The sequence below is a fragment of the Schistocerca americana genome, chromosome 3 (genome assembly GCF_021461395.2).
Source record: "Schistocerca americana isolate TAMUIC-IGC-003095 chromosome 3, iqSchAmer2.1, whole genome shotgun sequence".
Taxonomy (NCBI): domain Eukaryota; kingdom Metazoa; phylum Arthropoda; class Insecta; order Orthoptera; family Acrididae; genus Schistocerca; species Schistocerca americana.
In genome coordinates this window covers 268,288,913-268,312,713 of record NC_060121.1, presented here as the reverse complement: position 1 = coordinate 268,312,713, position 23,801 = coordinate 268,288,913, and the positions used below count along the sequence as shown (strand labels likewise).

The following is a 23,801-nucleotide window of genomic DNA, read 5'->3' as shown; positions in this document are numbered from 1 at the left end:
CATTTCGTCTATTCATAACAAATCAAATAAAGAACACTATCAATAAATAAAAATACCGCAATCACATGGATGATGAACAAAAAAATTATTAATTTTGCGCTAATAGATAAGAGTTTTTATAAAATAAGAAACTGGGGCAGAAATATTCCCATTAAATATGTTCTCAAAAATTTGTAGGAAACACATCACGTAATGTGAAATATAACGTATACGCGCACACTTGCTTTGTAAACCTGACACTCTCATATTCTCTCCATCAAAGCAACAATTTTTTCAGCTGCAAAATCACCCATAGACTACGTATTATATCTATAACGAACATTATCTGAAAACTGAAATCTAATCAGAATGGAAAAGAAAAGTCGAGTGTTTAACTTGGTATAGGAAAAGTACGACAACACAGCGACATAAAAGAATTATGAATTGCTCCAATAACAAACGAAATTTTATATACCTCAGAAATGCAAAAATTGCGTTGGAGGAAAAACTGATACACAAAATAAAAGACTTACAACGCATCCGTCTTCTGCGATGAACGATTATATTCCGGCTTATGTTTGAAATTACCGCTTTTACTACAGTCTGCGCTTTTACGTCACATCAGTCGGCGTCGCCAACATACATGCTTCTTCTTCCAACAGTGCCGGTATCCTGTAATGCATTTTAGGGAATGTATATCTACAAATTATCTACAAATTAATACAAATTAATGCAAACCAAAAAATTCTGCATTTATATATATTACTCTGCGTTCATTTCCATACTTATTACGTTATGGCAGTAATTTATGAAACTCTGTGCTACTTGTAAACTTCTTGCCACAGTCTAACTTGGGATATTTATATTTCGAATACAAATACTCTCGATATATAGAACATAAGTTTCTGAATACTTTTTGTTCATTAATATAATCGAGTCTTTCGGTTTATTGCCCCTGAAGAAACTTGGAAGCATAAATTAAGTTTACAGTACGAACCTTGAACGAGGGGCAAAGTGTTATGACCAAGATAGAAAAGTTCAAATAGCGTCTGTCTCATGCCTCTCATCAATAGCAAGAAGACACGAAATAGTGGATTTGATAGTTGATTCTCACTAGGAATACGTGTACACGATCGTCTCATTGTCCTATCTCATAGTTTGTGAGACGCAGAACTTCGCTAACAGGTACGCTTTGCGCATATCACCAACTTAAAAGACCCTTATAATACGCCATTCTATCATATTTACCATAAAGACTGAAAGCTGTGGTGCCGTTACAATTCATAAATTAAAACACTTGTTCAAATACCCATAATTTTAAACAGTTGTACCGGCGATTAAGATACGTGATCAAAGGTACCGGTATCAAAAACAAATATATTTCAGTTTCTCACGTGTTTTCTTATATAGTATGGGCAATACGTTGCAATATGAAAATAAACATTGTCTGGATGGTCATTCCTAAAAGTATGTTTTTCATATTCTAGCACTGAAAATGGTTTCTCCGCGAAGTCTATTGCAGCTACGCAGCTTTTGTCGTTCCCAAAGTTCCGGCAAATTTCTGGCAGCAGCCGAAAGTGTTTCAATTGGCAGGAGAGAATACTCATCGAAAGAAAGTTTAGTTTCCGTTGCTGTCAACGACAAAACGGGTGAGGGAACAATTCTAGTAATAAGTGACAAGTTTATATATGCTGCAATATAAGCTGCCATTGCCATCTTGATGCCAAAATAGTGCTTTGCATGACAGTAAAGAACATGTTACTATGACTCAGCGCCAGATCACACTTTCTTATTCTATTGTTTCTCAAACCATCTCTCTGTATTATCCCCAAAATCTTTTTGAGTAGCTATACCTAGGCACAGAGTTTGCCATTTATGCAATAATAAGTATCTTATTTTTGTAAGGTATCCATATTAGTTAATACTAATGTTAAGTGTAAACAACACGAGATTCTTTGGCAGTGATTAGTCATCACGGATGGATTAGTAAATTGTTGTGGGGTCGGTCACAGATAAACTGATGAAGAATCACGGAATGATGTTTTTTTTTTTGGGGGGGGGGGGGGGGTATAAAACATTGTTGTTAATATAAAGGAAATAGTTCCATGCAAACTCACTTTCTCTCAACTGATAATTTGAGTAAAATTTTAGGTCACTTATGTGGTAAATGCGGTAATCCACCTATGAAAAATTCCAGATATAAGTTGTGTTATTTTGATTATTTAAAATTTAATCCACACACAGTTCATAAGTCCGTTATTTGCCTATCTTAGTAGACTTTTTCATATTTAGTTTCTTGACTGCCTATGTCTCTCCAGTATTTTGCTGATTTAGAGATTGAGAACAAAAGCCTTCAAAAAATACAGAGAACATAAAGATACCTACTGAATTTGCTACATACATATATCCTAATGATAAAAATAAATGAGCATCATAGTAACTGAGTGTAGTGAAATTACTATTGATCTCATACTAATAAATATATGTTTATGCTACTCTGACACCCAGATAATAAACTCCAGACTAGATCATTTTTCAGTCATGATAGTAACAAAAGACTGAGGGAACTGTACAGAAAACATGAGAGCACAAAAGACAAGGTGAATCACAAAATTTCATTCTATTAAAAAATATATCTGTGATGGAGAAGAGGGAAGCAGTGTACACAGATCAGCCAGAACTTTATGACCACCGACCTAGGCAGACCGGTGAAACAGGACAGGCAGCGATCAGTGGTAGAAATAACATCAGACTTTAATAAGTATTAAAGTCAGTACTGGGGAGAATATAAGTGTTTCTAAATACACAGTGCACCGAAGATTCCTAACGATGGGCCTCTGAAACCAACTACCCATGCATGTGCCATTGTTAACATGACGGCATCATTAACTATGACTGAAATGGGTACATGTCTATCGGCACTGGACGTTGATGCATGGTCTGATGAATCCTGGTACCTTCACCATGCTGATGGGAGGGTGCGAAACTGTCATTTTCCAGGGGAACAGCACCTTGACACTTGTACTGTGGGATGGGGACAAGCTGGCAGCAGCCCCGTAATGCTCTGGGGAACATTCACATGAGCATCCATGAGTCCAGTGGAGTTTGTGCGCTTGTGCAAGGCACCATTGTAGCCAAGGAGTATCATGCACTGGTTGCAGAAAACGTAAACCTCTTCATGACAGTCGTGTTCCCTGACAACAGTTGCATTTTCAGCAAGATAGTGTACCATGTCACAAGGCCAGAAGTGTGTTGGAGTGGTTTGAGGAAACAGTGTTGAATTCCAGTTGATCTGCTGGTCCTCCAACTTGCCAGAACTGAACCCAATCAAACACATCCATCCCCCCTCCCACAGGGTGACGTGTGTGCACATGTGGTGTCAGCTCCCTCCGGCAACCTTCCGAGGTGTCATTGCTTCCACCCCATGCCACGGCTCCACTATTGTTCATGCCAAAAGTGGACATCCCAGCTATTAGGGAGGTGATCATAATATTCTGGCTGATCAGCGTATGTGGAGAGTGGTACAAATACCAAATGTGACCAGCTTTTCGCTCTTTATTTAATTATCATCATATTGTTACATAGCCTGTAAAATAGTACCAAAAAAGTAAATCTGGATGTCTGGAGAGGTAACCCACCCAAAAAATAAATTAAAATTGTACTATGACTTGAAAGAAAGAAAAAAACTTAGGCACATAATACTCTATACAAAATCCAAAAAAAAGACTACTGCTGTTTGATCAGAGAAATAAAAGCCTTCTGCAGTAAGACAGCTACTGAGAAAAGGGAAAATTATTCAAAAGACATATCACCCTTCATAAATGGAGTGACAAAGTGGAGGGAGAGAGAGAGATAGCGAGAGTGAGTATTGCCCACTGCAAGACGATAAAAGTGATGTGGATTCTCTAGAAATGGCAAACACCTTCAGTAGATTTTTTTGTAACTGTAGCAGATGAATTGGTGAAACAAACCCATAAACAAATCATACCATTGCATTCATCCTAGCAACTGGGACTGAAGTTTTGAACCTAATAAAGTAATTTAAAGTCAAACATTAATCTTTTAATGGATTGAAGGGAAAGTCTATTAGAACAAACTTATAACCTTCTTCCTGGTCACCATGGCCAACTATAACCTAGCCCACAATCATTTTTCCTTTGAAGGCATCACCTACAAACAAATTCCACAGCACAGTCATCTGCACCCAAGTGGTACCATCCTATGCCAACCTACTCATGGTCCCTCTAAAGGAATCCTTTCTCCCCACCCACAATCCAAAACCCCTCACATGGTTCATATTTATTGATAAGATCTTCATAATCTGGACAGAGGATGAGTACCAGCCACTGACAACAACTCCACTTCTATGGCTGACACCAGTTCCACACCAAGAAGTACCTTCAGTATAGCCTTGCCGCCTATGGCCATCACATCTGTTGTGGTAACAAGTAGTCCCTCTTCAAAAAAGCCGAGGGTTTTACTGATGCCTTCTCAAACCAAAATTACCTTCCTCACTATGTTCAGAAACAGATTATCACATAACTCGTACCTCTGCAGTACATCTAGATGCAAGATCTATCCTACACATCCTCCCATATCATTTAATCTAGTCCTGTCACTGTCACTGTCCTGGACTGTCTGTGAAAGCAGCCATGTGATCTAATGACTTAGCTACAACTGGTGTGTGGCATTCTCTGAGGCCCATCCAAAAAGTAAGGAACATTTATACTTACAGTCAATGCATCTGTCTTGGGGCAGGCACTCATCGGTTTCTGGTGGTTGGTGTGACGCGGACAGTTGCTGTGTGTAGTTATAAGTCGGACCTTGTCCTGTGGCAAGTCCAGAGAGAGCTGTGACCATGGCTGAGCCAATTGTGAATCCCGCCGACTGTGAGGCGTAAGATGATGTTTGTTTACTGCAGGTGGAAAATGTTAGACCTTGCGGCATTCACCGCAGACTTGTTACCATTTATGGTGAAGGTATAATGAATGCAGCCAGTGTCTGAAAGTGGTGCTTTATGTTTAAGAATAGGAGAAAGATGTTCGTGAGGAAGAGAGATCAGGGCTGCCTCAAAAATCACAGGTGCACTGAAACAAAAGGTGGGTCACGTCATTTTAGGGAATTGACAGTTCACGATTAGTGATGTGGGAACATCAGGAAGTGTTTTGTTCAATTGGCACAAAGTTGTTACTCAGCACTTAAGGTACTACAAAAATCTGAACACGGTGGGCCCCATGCACACTCATGGGTGACCAGAAAGCTATGAGAATGGGTGCTGCATTAGCATTCTTTGAGCATTATGGCCACACCTTTATTGACTAGACTGTTTGAGAGGGTGAAGCATGGGTTTCTCATAACACACATACAATGAAGTGACAGTCTGTGGAGTGGTGTCATCCTCAGTTGTAACAGAAGCCACACAAATTCAAACAAACTGCATCAACTCAAAAACTGGTGGCTTGTATTTTCTGGGACAGTGAAGGGATCCTACTTGTTGATTCCATGCCCTGCAATACAACAATCAGTAGTAATACATACTGTGCTACCCTCGAATGTCTTTGTTGGGCTATCCAGTACCAGAATTGTTGTGTTGCATGGCAGTCAACCTCCACATACTGTTTGGCAGACACAAGCCTTGTTACATGAGGATTTTCGGTGGGACAGCTTAAAGCATCCTCCCTACAGTCTGGTCCTGGATTGATCAGACTTTTCCTGCTTCCAAAACTGAAGGAGCATCTTGCTCATAAACGCTCAGATTTGTTGAAAACCTGAAGGGCGCTGTCATGATCTGGTCGAATAGGGTAAACGTGAACTGGTTCCAAGGTACAACAAGTGTGTTAATGTCAAAGCGATTCTGTGGAAGAGTAGAGAAAGTATATGCCAACACATGTATATTCAGTTTCTGTATTAGTGTTAAAGAATATCTCGGTATGATGAAACATTCCATGGCCCACGTACATGGGTGTGGCCACTAACAGGCTATCTGTCCACATGTACAACCACCCTGTTGCTGAGCATACTACCCAACACGATGTGCCTTACTTCAACAATTGAGTCACAGCCTGTGCCATCTGGATTCTTCCCACAAATACCCACTTCTATGAATTGCACAGGTGAGAACTATCTCTGCAACATATTCTGTGTTCCCCTAATCTGTCCTCATTTCTTCTCTCCTTCTCTCTTCTCCTTTGTCTACAACTCATCAAAGCCCCCTGAAGCTGCACCTAGGAGCACACTGTCCTGTCTTTGCTGCTTACTTCTACAGACAGCCCACTCTTTCCCTGTTATCCTTCCCCATCCCACACCTCTTCTGTATCCGCACTAACCACACCAACCAAGCTCATCTGTTTGGTGAGCAGCAACCTATCCCAGATTTTCCATTGGTCAAAGTTAATAAAGAATTGATGCATCATATGTGAGCAATAAAAATATTGTGTGAAATGCATAGCTGCACTATCTACTGATGCTACCATAAGTTTCTTGCAGCTCTTGCACTCATTTCTCAGTGCATCTACTCCTAAAAGGAGTGCAAGAAATCACACTGTTATAATAATGAAGTGGAACAGCCACACCTTCACATCTTCACCAATCATTCTGTTGTATTGCTCATATCTGAAAGAAGATAGCAAATCTGGAATGTTTTTAAATAATTGCCACTATTAGAACAGAGGTGCTTATGTTATTGTTGTGCAGTAGAATAGCTTTAACCTTGTACTTGAAGAGTTAATAAAGAGGTACAATTCTGTAGAATTATATGTGATACTCTAAGCTTCAATAAGAGAAGTGGCATTGTGGTAATAAAGCAAGGAAGTGTTAGCAGTCTTTTGTGAAATATTGTCTGAGCTGCTCTTCACAATTTTGTTACCACTGGAGCGTTATTTCTGGAGATAACAATCAAGGCTGTTGATCTGACTTGTTTTTGAAGTGTTTTCTTATATCTCACTGAAGTCACTGCCTTGTTTGCTCATCATCAGTTACTGTAGTTATGTGGTTTTTGAAAATTTAAGATTCCTAGTTTATGAGCCGCTGGCTTCATTTCACATGGCATATCTATATACTTGATATGAGGACCCTTTTTTAAGTTTGTACCTGACAAATGTACATTACTTTAAAATTTAAGAGAGAAAAAGAGATCTTGTATTTTAATTCGGTTAAGAAAAGGAGCATCATAACTGATAATGACTACTTTTCAAAGTAACTTATCATTTCAGCTTGCCATCAACAGATTAGTCAGTAATACAGTCCCTATCTTTCCTCCAAACTATAAGTGCACCAAAATCCAACTACATTTACTTTGTTTTTCTTTTTGTCCAGCATTACAAACTTTCAGTGCTGTTTTGCAGTGTGTGTGTGTGTGTGTGTGTGTGTGTGTGTGTGTGTGTGTGTGTGTGTGTGTGAGGTGCAAGCATAACTTGCAAGTATGGGAGATATGTTATAATGAATATGGCTATTTTTTTATTTATGATGTTGTAACTTTACCACAAATGTAGCAAAAATGTCAGATTGGTTCTTGCATTTTCTGTTTTGTAAGATATTAAACTCAGCCAAAACTAGCTGCAACTGAGCTAACAGCATCACTGTCAGTCCCAGGTCTCTTCTGACATGTTACTTATAAACAAGGACATTCCCGTTACACATCTCTGGGGCTAACAGTGAAGTTAATGTAATTTTTCTAAATGTTATAGACACAAAGTATGTAGTCACTTCCTACTCCATTGGGTAACACCCTCACTGCCCAAAGTAGAAAGAGTAGAAAATGACAAAAAACTTTTTTATAAATTTTAACAGATCTGATTATGGCGTTCTCCTGAAACGTGTCATCAAATAATAAAGAAACATATTTATTTTGGTGACCAGGACAAGTGTATAACCATTATTTTGGTGACAAAGACAAGTGTACTACCCCTTATATTGCCAAGGACTGACAAAGATAAGTGTACTAACCCTTATATTGCCAAGGATAATTGCATATCTCTGGAGAGTCTTTTTGTCTAAAGTGATAACTTCCGTAGATAGTTTTCTCAACAAACTCGTTCTGTAATCTTATGTTAAATTTGTTGCTATTAATGTCTGATTAGTAACATACATGGGAGAGAAGAAGAAGGAGGAAAAAAAAAAAAAAACTGTGAATAACTCGTATACTGAAAACCTGCTGAAATACTTTACAGGAATCAGCAACTCTGATAATCTTGTACTGGTATATTATCTCATATTGTCAAACTGTGGAATTTAATTCTGAATAGGGTTTTACAGAACTAGGTGACTAATTTTAAGTCTTAAGATTCTCTGTTAGCTTCTCCAGAAATGATTTGAGGAGCAAATCCATGATTTTTTGGTATATGATATTTTCCAAAATTGTCAAAAAGCTCATCACGTTTTTTACCTCTATATTGCAGATTTTCACACAGTAGAGAACAGCTTGTTGTGTTGCATTTTTCCTTTTTTTATTAAGTGATCTGGTTATCCCATCAAATTGGTACACTGAACTGAATTTGTTGTGAAGTACTGTTGTGTGGAATTGCAGAGAGAGGAGATGAGCAGTGTCACATGATGTACGACCGTAGAGTTCCTGAAAATGTTATTATTTTCTGGTTTTAATGTGTTTGTCAGTTTTAATGCATATTTTCTTGAAATGACATTGTATTATAAGGACTAAAATATTTTGTGTTTTTTCCTTCCGTTGAAATTCAATACTATATTATATGAAGATTGGGGCAATCTGAAAAGGAAATGTAAGAAGATACCTGCAGAACATAGAGTTTGCAGAAGTAGATTATTATTACATAACTGTTACAGGTGTTGCCACTGTCACAATGGGGAGGCCTCCAGTGAATGGCATGAATTTAGAACTGATCCAAGAACTGACTAGCACTTTAGAGTCTCTAGAGAAAAATAAATCGAGAGGCATGATTCTCACTTCAGTAAGTTTCAGCAGTTTTCTGCTGATTGGACACAGTTATATTTTGTTTATAGTACAGATGAGCCATTTTGCATGCATGTAGAAATTTTTAATGTTGCAAGTAATATTTACCTTAATATAAACTTTCCTGAAACTTGAATGTCATTGTGATGTAGAAGAGTGTAGTTGTGTAGCATGACTAATATTTTATTAGCTTCAGGTGCACTGCCTATAAATGTTAACATTTTGAGGCCAAATGCCTCTTAAAAGGTGTTAAAAGTTTGCTTTTCACTGTGTCATTTTCATCCTCTCCATGAAGCTTCAATTACACGAGTATTATCTGGTTTTAAATGATTATGTACTGTGACTCACCAATTCTGAAAACTATTAGTAATCCCTCCCCCCTTCCCTGTTATTTGAAGAACTGAACTTCCATTATAAAGCAAACTTCAAGTGTCATATACTAAACAACAGAGTTAATGTGTTAAATATATATGTTAAGTCCATAAAACGTTAATGACTGAAGACACAAAACCGTAATTATGTTGGTTTTGTTAGATTTGGATTATTCACACACCGATTTATGAAAATCTTAAAATCAGAAATAGTAAACTAAAAAAGTGATGATCCCTTTGGGTAATCCCTTGTCAACTCACCTAGGCCTCCCTGCTTGACCATCTCAGATTTCTTTCAAATTGTATGTGAACATTTGCACATGTCCCCAATGAATATTGGTGAAGTTTAACATTTGTCAAAGCAATACTGGCAGAGATATAGGCATTTGTTGGACTCCATGGATGACTGTGCAAAGTGAATATGAATTTGTGATGAATATGAGCTGTTATATCTCAGGCATTAACACAAAATTTTGAAATATAAATTTTTATTTATGTACCACTTTCCAATACTAAATAAATTAAGTGCAAATTTGAAGACTTTGTAAAAAGGTGAAATATGTGGTATTTTTGACATGATTTTGCCGAGAAGTGTTCTATGATTCTCTCCAATTTGGGCTCGTCAGAAAGACCAGGGTTTGAACTGAAAAACAAAGTGTATTTGATTATCCAGTGTGGGTTAACAATGCTAGATAATTTGAATCAAAATTTGGTGCAGAAGTCATGGCAAGAAAAAAATGTGAACTTTGGATTCTTATATCTCATGGAGTACATAACGCATCCCAAAATGAAATTTAGAACACAATAGCTTAAGTAGCACAAGGATGTGCAATACAAAATTTCATTCATCTACTATTGTCCAATAACTTACAAATTGTTCGAAAATATGATATGATTTTCGTGAAATAGTGAAAATAGAATATATGTGACATGTCTTTTACAAATAGCATTTTCTATTAAAGTATGAAAACCAGTGTCATTCAAAACATTTTAAGTGCCCCCCCCCCCCCCCCCCTCTCCAACCCCTCCTCCCGTCCCACAACAGTGGGTTTAATTTCCAACATGAGCTAGCAGTCTACATAAATTGAGACAAAGTATCCAGAAAAATCACACTGTGAATAAGTTTTAACTTTGGCTTCTTATACCTTGTTGATTAAAGGCTTGATAAACATGAAATGTGGACACATCAACCAAGCAACATAAGGTTTCCCAATAGAGAATATCATTCACATATTGCTTTCGAAAGTCTTACAAAAGCAGTTCAAAATTGATTTCCATAAAAATCACAGAAATGAGCACATTCAATTTGCTTTTAGAGCATCTGTTTTCCATGATTGATTTCAAGCTAATCACAGTTGGAAGAGTATGTTTTCAAGCATCCGAAAAATCACATTTGATTCTCGAGTGTGCGCTAACAATACCTGTGAAACTGATGGACACATTTGAGGGAATGTACCACAGCAACAGGCTACATTGCAGCAACCTGTAGTCTGTGTTTCATTGCATGTGATTTCTATCGTTAAATTGATAGACAATATCTCACTTTATTGTGTTGGTCCATGGTTTAAGATGATGAGGCAACAACCCTATGCAATACCAGCCATGAGTGGTTTTCTTCAGCCAGGTTCCCAAATATGTAATTTGGTTTCTTAATTTACATTCCAAAGCCTTGCTGTGGTACCTGTCTGCTTATAAAGCCATTTGTTCAGTACCTTATCTCTGACATCCAAATATGTAGCAGTACCTCCCATAGGTGGCAAGCAAAAAGTAATGGCAGTTTTTATTTATAACTTCTCAACACTGCAGTTTACATTTCTCAGTATTTTTGAGCCACTTTCTGCTGTTCATTTTCTGAAACTTCATACTGTTAGCCAGATGATGATATTGAAGGAAAAGAGTTTGGAAATGAGGTGTTGCTATGGTACCCAACAAGTATCCTGTCTTTCGGGGGCAATAAAATGAATGAGCCAGGCCTTGAGGACACACAGATTTTATCAGTGTATCATTTTGTTCTTGAAGTGCATAACAACGTTGCTGATCAACCATCCATTATCGTACATACCGATGTTGTAATAGCCAGGTAACAACTCTGTGAATGTCAGACATGAGCACGGTTGCACTAGATGCTCATGCAACATAGTACAGTGTTGTTATACACTGTGCTGATGCGTTCCGAGCTTAAGTGATTTTCTGTGGCTAGTGCCAAAAATGTTCTATTCCATATCAATTTTGAAGTCATTTTTGTGGCTACACAGATTGACAAAATTCTTATAATTTTTATATTGTGCAGCTGAGGCATCAGTGTAGTAATAGATTTTAGTGAGCTTTGTTTGAGTCAACAAAAAGTCAATGTATGTTCAAATACACATATTGCAAGTGATCTGAAATAATGCAACAACAAACAGTTTACAACATACCCCCCATTATCATAATAAGCTATGAAAGCTTGCAAATTTTCCCAGCGAAACACCTGAGCAGCATCTTGAACAACAAATTAATAATTTCATAGGTCTTTGGAACCTAAAATGGGAAACCAAATTACAGGCTTGGCAACTGGGATGAAGAAACCCACCCATGGCTGGTATTGCATGAACCCTGTGGTGTTGGGGTTCCCACTTCATGTTCTTGAATGGGTAGTGACAATCTCACCATGACCAACATAATATAGTGAGATATTACTAGTCAATTTAAAAATAGAAATTACATGCAATGAAATATGGACAACTGGTTGCAGCAATGTAGCCTGTTGCCATGGTACATTCCCTCAAATTTGTCAGTCGTTTTCAAGTATTGTTAGTGCACTTTACGAACTCAAACATGATTTTTCTGTGCGCTTGAAAACATGTTCTTCCAACTGTGATTAGTTTTGAAATCAGTTGTTGGAAACAAATTTTCTGGCAGCAAATTGAATTCCATTTACAGAAAATATTTTTGAACTGTACTGTGGCACATCCACTATGGAATGCCAATGGCCAGATTCTGTTGGCCACAAAATTCGAACACCCTCAGCTCCACTCGAAGTTGGGCAGGGCCAAGAGGTTAGCAAGTAGACCATCAGGGGGCAACACCGGTGGCTGCACCAAAATCTAAGTCCGCAACCCAGCCAGTCACTAAGATGTAGTACTCTAGACATCGAGGGTTTAAGCTTTCCTGGGGGCAATGACATCACCAGCCTGGAACCAATTATCTTCACCAGATGTGCCGCCGTTGTCAGTGCCCAGATCACCGTCAACCACCGCTCTTCAGCCACACCGTCATGCCCCTGCGGACTGGACTCTGCTAGCTTGGTGCATCTAAGCTTTGTCATCATTTTGGGATTGTAGCCAGGAACAACAACTTTTTCACTACTCACGCTAGACACGGACTTGGCGTTCACAATGAATGTGTTCCATAGTCGGAACATTAACTTTTGTTGTACCAGTAATCTCATCCAGCAAGGGCTTGATTATTTGTGTTCCAATTATTGACATTTTGTAAGACTGTGTTGTCTAGTATAGTGTTCAAGAATAGCTGTTGTTGCCACAGTAAATTTTCTGAAGAAGTATTTAATATCTGTAATGTTAATTGATTCATTTTGGAAGATACTTTGAGAAGTGTTTTTTGTGTTGTTGTTAATATTTAGCTGAAGACTCAAAACTGGGCACATTCAACACAGTTCTATCAAAAAAGATGTTTCCAGTGTAAATTCTGTGTATCAGTTATGATGGATATAATAAACTGATTTTGTAGGAATTTGGAAAGCAGTATGTGAATGACAATGTTTTGTGTTGGAAAACCTTATGTTGCTTGGTTGTTGTGTCCAAAGTTTCATGTTTAACATGCCTTTATTTAATGAGCTGTAAGAGCCAAAGTCAAAACTTTATTCACAGTACGATTTCTCCAGCTACTTTGTCTCAATTTATGTAGCATTGATAGCACATGTAAGAAATTAAACCCACTGTTCTGAGGGGGGTCGGGGAGCTTCAAACACATTGTCTTGCACAAAACTTGTTTTGGAGCTTTAATAGAAAATGGTATTTATAAAAGAGGAGTCACATTTTCACTGTTTGAAAAAGTCATCATCTTTTTGACAGATTTGTAAATTATTAGAAAATAGCAGGTGAATGAAATTTTATATTCCACATCCTTCTGCCAAGAGCTAGTGCATATTAAGTTTCATGTTCTACATTCATTAACTCTACAAGATGTAAGCATTTTAAGTTCACATTTTTTTATTCTGTGATTTTTGTTTGAAACTTCGATTCAATTTATGTAGCATTGTTAGACCATATTGGATAATAAACTACACTTTGCTTTGTGGTTCAAAACTACGGCCTTCCTAATGAGCCCAGTTTGGAGAGTTTTATAGAACACTTTTTTTTTGCAGACTCATTTGAAAATACCACCTTTTAGACCATTTTTGCAAAATCTTCAACTTTGCACTTGATTTATTAACTGTTGGAAAGTGGTACGAAAATGAACATTTATATTTGAAAATCTTGTTTTTGTCAAATTACTACATTCCAAGTTCACCGTCATCACGTCTTTAGTCTTTGAGATATATGAAGACAAACTTTGATATTTTTTGGGTGATTTTTGCCTAAAATTTCTCATTGAACATCACTCATAAAATTCTTTTCACTTAATTCTTAAAACAATGCATAAAGTTGTACAATATGGCCAAATTTCATTTCCTTCAACAAACTATTGCCCAAGATTTAAAAGCTGTCACCGGAAAGTCACGCTTGCTCTGCACACTTTATGCGCAGAGTTAAACAAACGACTATATCTCGGCCAGTATTGCTCCTAAAAATGTTAAACTTCCCCAGTGTTCATTGCAGATGCGTGAATGTTCACATCAAATTTCACTGAAATCCATGACCATCAAGCAGGAAAAAGCTCTGAAATTAGAGAATTTGACATGGAATGACCTCTTTGTATGTTCTTGTAAGTCCTTTTTGGTAAACAGTGCATAGTGTCCAATTGTTTATTTTAGACACGATTGTAGCAAAAGTAAATTATAAAAGCAGTGTCTTAAATTACAGTTTAATGATATAATCTCTTGAAAAGAGTTTGGGTAATTTGCCCTCCTTTTTCAAGAAAAGCTAGTTTTTCACGCATCTCATTGTTTATGATATCAAATCTTCAGAACTACATGTCATATGACAATATACTTTTACAGGTACACTCAGTGGTACATGTGTATACTGTCAGCAAATTGTGTTGTGAATTAAGTCAGTAATAAAGAGGTTATAAATTAAAATTTTGTGATTGTTGCTGAAGTTTTACCGCATGAACGAAGAATATATAGGAAGCGATAAACTATTTTGTATGATTATTTTGTGTTTAATACTTTACTTATTGTGGTGAACCTTTAACACAAGATTTTACCTCTTAATGAGTAAATTATGAAAATATTTTAAATTTTTAAATTCAGTCACTGATTACATGCAACTCAGAAAATCAATTTCTTGCAGCCTGCAACTGGATTTGAAGACAGTTTTGATGGTTCAGTAATATAGATGGCAGTTTATGTACATGCATATCATCAGGACCATCTGGTAATTCAGGTTATTAGTTTCCTTCATGGACAGTTCTACTTACACCTCTCCTTTTCAAGATTTTAATGCTCATAATACATGTATTTTTAAGAGCACTTTTGGTCCCTTCACTGCTGGTATGTAGTTTTGTTCATCACTACTGTTCTGTGGAAAGCAGCCAAACATCCTCATTCCAGCAATTTCTTTCCAGAAAGTGTTTAGTTTCAAGAGCTCTTGATGAAAGGATGCTAAATTAAATCCTAAAAAAGCTCATTGGATGCTATACATAATCTTGTTAGCAATCTTCAAACTAAAGGACAGTGTCTAGGATGTGACTGATTGCAATCAAGTCTATCCATTCCATTTCTCTCAGGCAAAATTGGAAGCTAAGAGTGTCAGAATTTAAAAACCGGTGACAATCGCTTCAACATTTGATGATCACACAATGAACTTTGTAGTGAATAATGCTTTATTATTGAAGGTAGCACAAGAAAATTGAAGCTGTAGTTCAAGAATTCAGAATGACAAATAACAAGTCCCTCAAACATATCGAAGTCATTACCAGGATTTATATAAAAATTGTGATCGACCATAGCTGCTCTGCAGCAAAACATAGACAGTGCCATGTGTCTGTAGAACATTACACTGATAGTACTGCTACTTTCAGTTTTCCTCTAATGTCATATTGACATAGAGGCATTTGGAAATTTAACTCCAAAAATAATATGTTATATAATTACCCTTTGTTGATTTGAGAATTGGAATAACTTCCACTGAAATTGATGATGCTCTGCACCAGGCCACAACCAAGTCTTGTTCATTATTTTGCATAAAAATCTGCTTTTTAGTTTGCAGAAAAATTAAGGCTCAAGGAAAGTTAGTTAGGTCTCCACTAACAAAATTATAGCTACCCATTACCACAATATCACTGTACTTTATATAAAGATCAGCTTGTAGGAGGAGGTCAGAACATTACAGATAAGGAAATTCCTTTGTTGCATTCCACATGGGTTCAAGAGGGATATCAATTCACTGTCTATAACTTGACCACAATCGAGCCAACTATGCTCTTCAGAGCATTCTGGAAGCATTTTACTTTTTCCAGATTACAAAATCATGTGCTTGGAGTGACAGCACTTTGACAACTCTACCAGTGGATTTGTTGATGCCTTTGAATCTTGATGCAATCCTTCCTCATGAAATAATAATGTATTTATTTCGTAAATTGTACCTTATGTTGTTTCAATTGACATGAATGCTCTATTGCTTTTAATCCAATGTGAGATACTCATTTCAATGACAGTGAATGATACACAATCACATTGTTCATCAACTGCTGTGTATAGGGGCCCCTCTTCTCACTTTGTGACACCAGCTAGCTGCCTGGTTGCTTTATAATTTAGTCATATCAGTTTGTCTTCTGAGATAATACAAAGTGCATTCAGAAAGTTTTGCACAGTCGTCTCTAATTTTTTTTTTTTTTTTTTTTTTTTTTCAGGAGGAGAATGAAATTTTTTGTGAATATGCTTGGAACATTTAGCTACACATTGAGCCTACTCAATGTAGCCTCCATCAGCTGTTACGCATCTGGTCCAACATTCTTTCCATGATGTAAATGCACTTTGGTAAAATTCTGGGGATTGACTTTTATACCATTGCTTGACACAGGAAATAAGGTCTTTCTCACTATCAAATGTTTTACCGCGCAGGTGGGCCTTCAGATGACCAAAGAAGTAAAAATCAGACGGAACCAAGTCCAGACTGTAGGGAGGATAAAGAACAATTTTCCAACCCATTTCCCTGATTTTCTCCTGTGTCATAACGGCTGTATGGGTTTTGGCATTGTCATGGTGTAGCCCGATGAGCTGACCCTGAAGCTGTGGTCTGTGGGTCTTAATGGCCCGTTGCAGCTTGTCCAATGACAAACAGTAATGGTCCCAGTTAATTGTGGAGCCAGGTTCCAAAATCTCAATGAAAATGACACCACACTGATCCCAGAAGAAGGAGGCTATCACCTTTCGGCCTGCTGTTCGTGGAAGTCTTGGTCCCTTCTTCTGAGGGGAACCCGTATGACGCCACTCCATGGATTGGGTTTTGCTCTTAGGTTCGGTCAAAAACAACCATATTTTCATCCAGCGTAATGACGCCGTCAAAACACTGTTTCCTTTCTTCAGTAAAGGTCTTCATGAGACTGTCGCACACATTTTTCCTCATTGTTTTCATTTCTCTTGTCAATAATCTAGGCACCCAATGTGCACAGGTTTTTCTGTACCAGTGATACCAAAATTACCCAATGACAAACAAGTCATTTCAGCAAGCTGTCATGTTGTCTCACATCTGTCAGTTTGGATGATTTGATCAATGGTCTCCTTATTCACATCACTCACTACCGTCGATAGTCTATGACATTGTGGATAGTCCAGTACAGAGAAATCCTCTTCTTTAAACCTATGCAACCACTGCTGGATACTGCTGCGATCCACAGTGTCCTTCCTCTAAGCAGGGAGCAACTTCCTGTGAATCGATGTGGCAGAGTCATCGCCGGACTTGAAGAGGAACTCAATCACCGACCGTTGTCACAACCTGACATCTACTTTTATATACCAACTTATAGCTAAATGTTCCAAGTGTGTTCAGAAAAACTTTCATTCTCCTCCTGCAAAAAATAAAAAAAATTAGAGACAACTGTGCAAAACTTTTTGAACTCCCTTTGTACTTTCACAAATTCTTTTGTTCTACTTGAGGACATTGTTTTACACATTACATTTTAATTTAAATGTAAATGTCCAAATTACATTTTGCAAATGAAATAAATTGTGTAAAGAAGGCTGTTGTTTACAATGATTGTTTTGTACTAGAGTGGTTAATGAATGGAGTGTTTTGTACTAGAGTGATTAATGTATGGAGTAACTAATATAACATTTTAAATAAATAAAATATCATAAATGCAGAAGACCATTATTTGTCATGACATATCCATTGATCGTGAAAAATATTACAATCACATTTACAGACAAACTGATGCAGAGCTGCCATTTTCTTAGGGTAGGAAGCAACTTGAAAAGTAGATTTTCTACTAACAGGACATTCAAAACTAGCAGTTTGTTGTATTACTTGTGGTTTGCAATAGCAGGCTGATCACAAGTTCCATGGTGGCTATTAATGTTTTTGGAATGTATTACATTATTTACATCCATTGAGTGTGCTAAAAGATAATGTTTACAAATGGGAAGATATCTGTTGCACTGTATCTGAGAATTGTATAAAATTTTCTGTTAGACACTACTCTGTACTGAGAAACATTCCTTTATGCTTTTATCTTATGATTTCCCATAACTGAAACAGTTGTTTGTCCTATTACTATGCAAGTGTTAGAAGACTGTAGTCATTAATATTTATGCAAGTGTGTACTGAATTATGACATCATCTACCATGTCATAAACATCCAAATGTTGCTAGAGAACAGAGCAAAATCAGGAATTACTTATACACTCATGCATTCTGAGTAGTTCTTATCATAGCTTTAATTTTGTACCTGTAGCAACTTACTTGTCTTTGTTCATAAAGTACTTGTATATGTTATGTACAAATAAAATTTTAAGGCTTTAATCTGTGTTGGTTTTTAGGCTTTCCCCACAGTTTTCAGTGCTGGTTTGGATATTATGGAAATGTACAGGCCAAAAGCAGATAGAGTGAGAGCATTCTGGACGGCACTGCAAGACATGTGGCTGAAACTTTATAGTACTCCGTACCCAACTGTTGCTGCTATAAATGTTAGTATGATATACTATTGTTTTTCATAACCCAACACATTTTTTTCCCATTCTGTTAAAACCAAACAACTATGTAATTTTATTTTGTTCAAAGTTATCATGATAATAGTACAGCCTTTTCTGTTCTAAATTTTTACTTCTTGTTGGAGCTGTGATTACAGTGTTTTTTTTTAATATAAAAACCCAGGCTTACATGTACATATTGCTATTTCTCTTATACACACAGGAAGATAGTGTGATTTGATTGATAGAAGTAACCTAAAAGAGATGAGATGTCTATCTGCAACAATTTGTAAAAGTACCTTTTCAAGTGTTTTCCTCAGTCTTGTGGAAAGTTGCTTATCAATATCCCAACTCATATATTGCAGTCACAAATTCATACAATGAAATATGGATTCAAACTAGTTAAAATGTTACTGGACAGGCTCCAGTACTACTTCACATTTGATGAAATCTCTCTCTGTTTATCCAACTAGTCTTCATCCAGACAACTGAAAAGCAATGAACAGGTAACAATAAAGAAAGAGTAACAAAGAATGATAATGAGATGTGGTATTAGTGAAAAGTGTGTGGAAGGAGGAACAAAAGTTGAATTATATTATAAAGCATAAGATATATCTATTCATTTTCAGTGTAATCTCCATCACTCATTATGCACTTTGGCAATGTCTATAAAGCTTCTAGAAGCTGTTAGTGAAGACTTCTTTTGGACACAATTGAAATATTGTTTAGCATTGACATCTACAGGCATACTTCTCAGGGTACCATACATTGCATGATGGGATTACCTTGTCACTATTACCCTTTCCGGTTCCACTTCCAATAGAAAGAAGGAAAAACAACTGTTTAGATGATTCCATTCAGACCATAATTTATCTTATTTTCATGGTCCTTATGCATTATGTATATTGAGTGCAGTAGAATCATTCTGCAGTCTGTGGCAAATACCAGTTCTCTAAACTTTGTTAATAATCTTTCACAAAAAAAAAAAAAAAATTCTTCTTCCCTCCAGGTATTCCTAGTTGAGTTCATGGAGCATTTCTGTAATATTCGCACATTGATCTAATTCACTGACAACAAACCTAGCAGCATCTCTGAGTTTCTTCAATGTCCTCTTTTAAGCTGACCTGCTGGGGATCCAAAACACTCTAACAGTACTTAAGGATGGTCACAAAAATGCTCTTTATGTGTTCTAGATTATAAATGGAGCTATACTTTCCCACAATTCTCTCAATAACCTAAAGTCACCCATTTGCCTTCGTTACAACCAACCTTGTGCACTTGTTCAATTTAATGTTGCTTTCCAACATTACGCCTATATATTTAATTGACCTAACCGTGTTAAGCACCACAATTACAGGTTTGTTTTCCTACTCATGTGCATTAACTTAAATTTTCTCATATTTAGAGCTAACTTCCATTTATCACAATGTACAGAAATTCTGTCCATCATCCTGTACCCTCCGACAGTCACTTGGCAATGATACTTTGCTGTACACTACAGTGTTGTTAACAGGCAGTTGCAGGGTGAAGCTCACTCTTTATGTTGTATCGTTTTTGTACTTAAGAGAACAAGACAGTTCCATCATAGTTCGGTAGAGCTTTTATGATGGTACCTTTGTCTCTGATGAACCCTTGTCATTCAGGGAGACACAGTCCAACTACTTAAAAAGTATGAGTTATATATCTGAAAGTCTATTCAGTATGTGTGCAGTGTGGCATTGTCAAACAGATTTCTAGAGATCTACATCTACATCTACATGATTACTCTGCAATTCACATTTAAGTGCTTGGCAGAGGGTTCATCGAACCACAATCATACAACCTCTGTACCATTCCGCTCCCGAACAGCGTGCAGGAAAAACGAACACCTAAACCTTTCTGTTCGAGCTCTGATTTCTCTTATTTTATTTTGATGATCATTCCTACGTATGTAGGTTGGGCACAAAAAAATATTTTTGCATTCGGAAGAGAAAGTTGGTGACTGAAATTTTGTAAATAGATCTCACTGCGACGAAAAATGTCTTTGCTTTAATCTACATCTACATCTACATCTATACTCCGCGAGCCACCTTACGGTGTGTGGCGGAGGGTACTTATTGTACCACTATCTGATCCCCCCCTTCCCTGTTCCATTCACGAATTGTGCATGGGAAGAACGACTGCTTGTAAGTCTCCGTATTTGCTCTAATTTCTCGGATCTTTTCGTTGTGATCATTACGCGAGATATATGTGGGCGGTAGTAATATGTTGCCCATCTCTTCCCGGAATGTGCTCTCTCGTAATTTCGATAATAAACCTCTCCGTATTGCGTAACGCCTTTCTTGAAGTGTCCGCCACTGGAGCTTATTCAGCATCTCCGTAACGCTCTCGCGCTGACTAAATGTCCCCATGACGAATCGCGCTGCTTTTCGCTGGATCATGTCTATCTCTTCTATTAATCCAACCTGGTAAGGGTCCCATACTGATGAGCAATACTCAAGAATCGGACGAACAAGCGTTTTGTAAGCTACTTCTTTCGTCGATGAGTCACATTTTCTTAGAATTCTTCCTATGAATCTCAACCTGGCGCCTGCTTTTCCCACTATTTGTTTTATGTGATCATTCCACTTCAGATCGCTCCGGATAGTAACTCCTAAGTATTTTACGGTCGTTACCGCTTCCAATGATTTACCACCTATGGCATAATCGTACTGGAATGGATTTCTGCCCCTATGTATGCGCATTATATTACATTTATCTACGTTTAGGGAAAGCTGCCAGCTGTCGCACCATGCATTAATCCTCTGCAGGTCCTCCTGGAGTACGTACGAGTCTTCTGATGTTGCTACTTTCTTGTAGACAACCGTGTCATCTGCAAATAGCCTCACGGAGCTACCGATGTTGTCAACTAAGTCATTTATGTATATTGTAAACAATAAAGGTCCTATCACGCTTCCCTGCGGTACTCCCGAAATTACCTCTACATCTGCAGATTTTGAACCGTTAAGAATGACATGTTGTGTTCTTTCTTCTAGGAAATCCTGAATCCAATCACAAACCTGGTCCGATATTCCGTAAGCTCGTATTTTTTTCACTAAACGTAAGTGCGGAACCGTATCAAATGCCTTCCTGAAGTCCGGGAATACGGCATCAATCAGCTCGCCAGTGTCTACGGCACTGTGAATTTCTTGGGCAAATAGGGCGAGCTGAGTTTCACATGATCTCTGTTTGCGGAATCCATGTTGGTTATGATGAAGGAGATTTGTATTATCTAAGAACGTCATAATACGAGAACACAAAACATGTTCCATTATTCTACAACAGATTGACATAAGCGAAATAGGCCTATAATTATTCGCATCTGATTTATGACCCTTCTTGAAAATGGGAACGACCTGCGCTTTCTTCCAGTCGCTAGGTACTTTACGTTCTTCCAGCGATCTACGATAAATTGCTGATAGAAAGGGGGCAAGTTCTTTAGCATAATCACTGTAGAATCTTAAGGGTATCTCGTCTGGTCCGGATGCTTTTCCGCTACTAAGAGATAGCAGTTGTTTTTCAATTCCGATATCGTTTATTTCAATATTTTCCATTTTGGCGTCCGTGCGACGGCTGAAGTCAGGGACCGTGTTACGATTTTCCGCAGTGAAACAGTTTCGGAACACTGAATTCAGTATTTCTGCCTTTCTTCGGTCGTCCTCTGTTTCGGTGCCATCGTGGTCAACGAGTGACTGAATAGGGGATTTAGATCCGCTTACCGATTTTACATATGACCAAAACTTTTTAGGGTTCTTGTTTAGATTGTTTGCCAATGTTTTATGTTCGAATTCGTTGAATGCTTCTCTCATTGCTCTCTTTACGCTCTTTTTCGCTTCGTTCAGCTTTTCCTTATCAGCTATGATTCGACTACTCTTAAACCTATGATGAAGCTTTCTTTGTTTCCGTAGTACCTTTCGTACATGATTGTTATACCACGGTGGATCTTTCCCCTCGCTTTGGACCTTAGTCGGTACGAACTTATCTAAGGCGTACTGGACGATGTTTCTGAATTTTTTCCATTTTTGTTCCACATCCTCTTCCTCAGAAATGAACGTTTGATGGTGGTCACTCAGATATTCTGCGATTTGTGCCCTATCACTCTTGTTAAGCAAATATATTTTCCTTCCTTTCTTGGCATTTCTTATTACACTTGTAGTCATTGATGCAACCACTGACTTATGATCACTGATACCCTCTTCTACATTCACGGAGTCGAAAAGTTCCGGTCTATTTGTTGCTATGAGGTCTAAAACGTTAGGTTCATGAGTTGGTTCTCTAACTATCTGCTCGAAGTAATTCTCGGACAAGGCAGTCAGGATAATGTCACAAGAGTCTCTGTCCCTGGCTCCAGTTCTGATTGTGTGACTATCCCATTCTATACCTGGTAGATTGAAGTCTCCCCCTATTACAATAGTATGATCACGAAACTTCTTCACGACATTCTGCAGGTTCTCTCTGAGGCGCTCAACTACTACGGTTGCTGATGCAGGTGGTCTATAGAAGCATCCGACTATCATATCTGACCCACCTTTGATACTGAACTTAACCCAGATTATTTCACATTCGCATTCGCTAATAACTTCACTGGATATTATTGAATTCTTTACTGCTATAAATACTCCTCCACCATTGGCGTTTATCCTATCCTTGCGGTATATATTCCATTCTGTGTCTAGGATTTCGTTACTGTTCACTTCCGGTTTTAACCAACTTTCCGTTCCTAATACTATATGCGCACTATTTCCTTCAATAAGAGATACTAATTCAGGAACCTTGCCCTGGATACTCCTGCAGTTTACCAATATTACGTTGACTTTTCCTGTTTTTGGTCTCTGAGGACGGACGTTCTTTATCAACGATGATAATGTCCTCTCTGGTAAGCCGTCAGGTATTTTATCGTTTCGCCCAAGGGGGGGTCCCTCTAACCTAAAAAACCCTCGTGTGCACGCCACACGTACTCTGCTACCCTAGTAGCTGCTTCCGGTGTGTAGTGCACGCCTGACCTGTCTAGGGGGGCCCTACAGTTCTCCACCCAATAACGGAGGTCGATGAATTTGCAACCATTATAGTCGCAGAGTCGTCTGAGCCTCTGGTTTAGACCCTCCACACGGCTCCAAACCAGAGAACCGCGATCGACTCTGGGCACTATGCTGCAGATATTAAGCTCAGCTTGCACTCCGCGTGCGATGCTGGTTGTCTTCACCCAATCAGCCAG

At 37.9% G+C, this 23,801-nt stretch overlaps 1 protein-coding gene across 1 annotated transcript in view; it reads left to right on the top strand.

The window, feature by feature from the left end:
- The first annotated feature begins 874 nt into the window (after positions 1-874).
- Positions 875-23,801, top strand: part of LOC124605557 (enoyl-CoA delta isomerase 1, mitochondrial-like) — a 72,423-nt gene continuing 49,496 nt past the window's right edge. The window contains exons 1-4 of the mRNA XM_047137320.1: positions 875-1,164; positions 1,467-1,628; positions 8,776-8,900; positions 18,419-18,565. Coding sequence (XP_046993276.1) covers positions 1,475-1,628; positions 8,776-8,900; positions 18,419-18,565 — 426 coding nt within the window. The 5' untranslated portion in view covers positions 875-1,164; positions 1,467-1,474. The remainder of the gene's footprint in view (positions 1,165-1,466; positions 1,629-8,775; positions 8,901-18,418; positions 18,566-23,801) is intronic.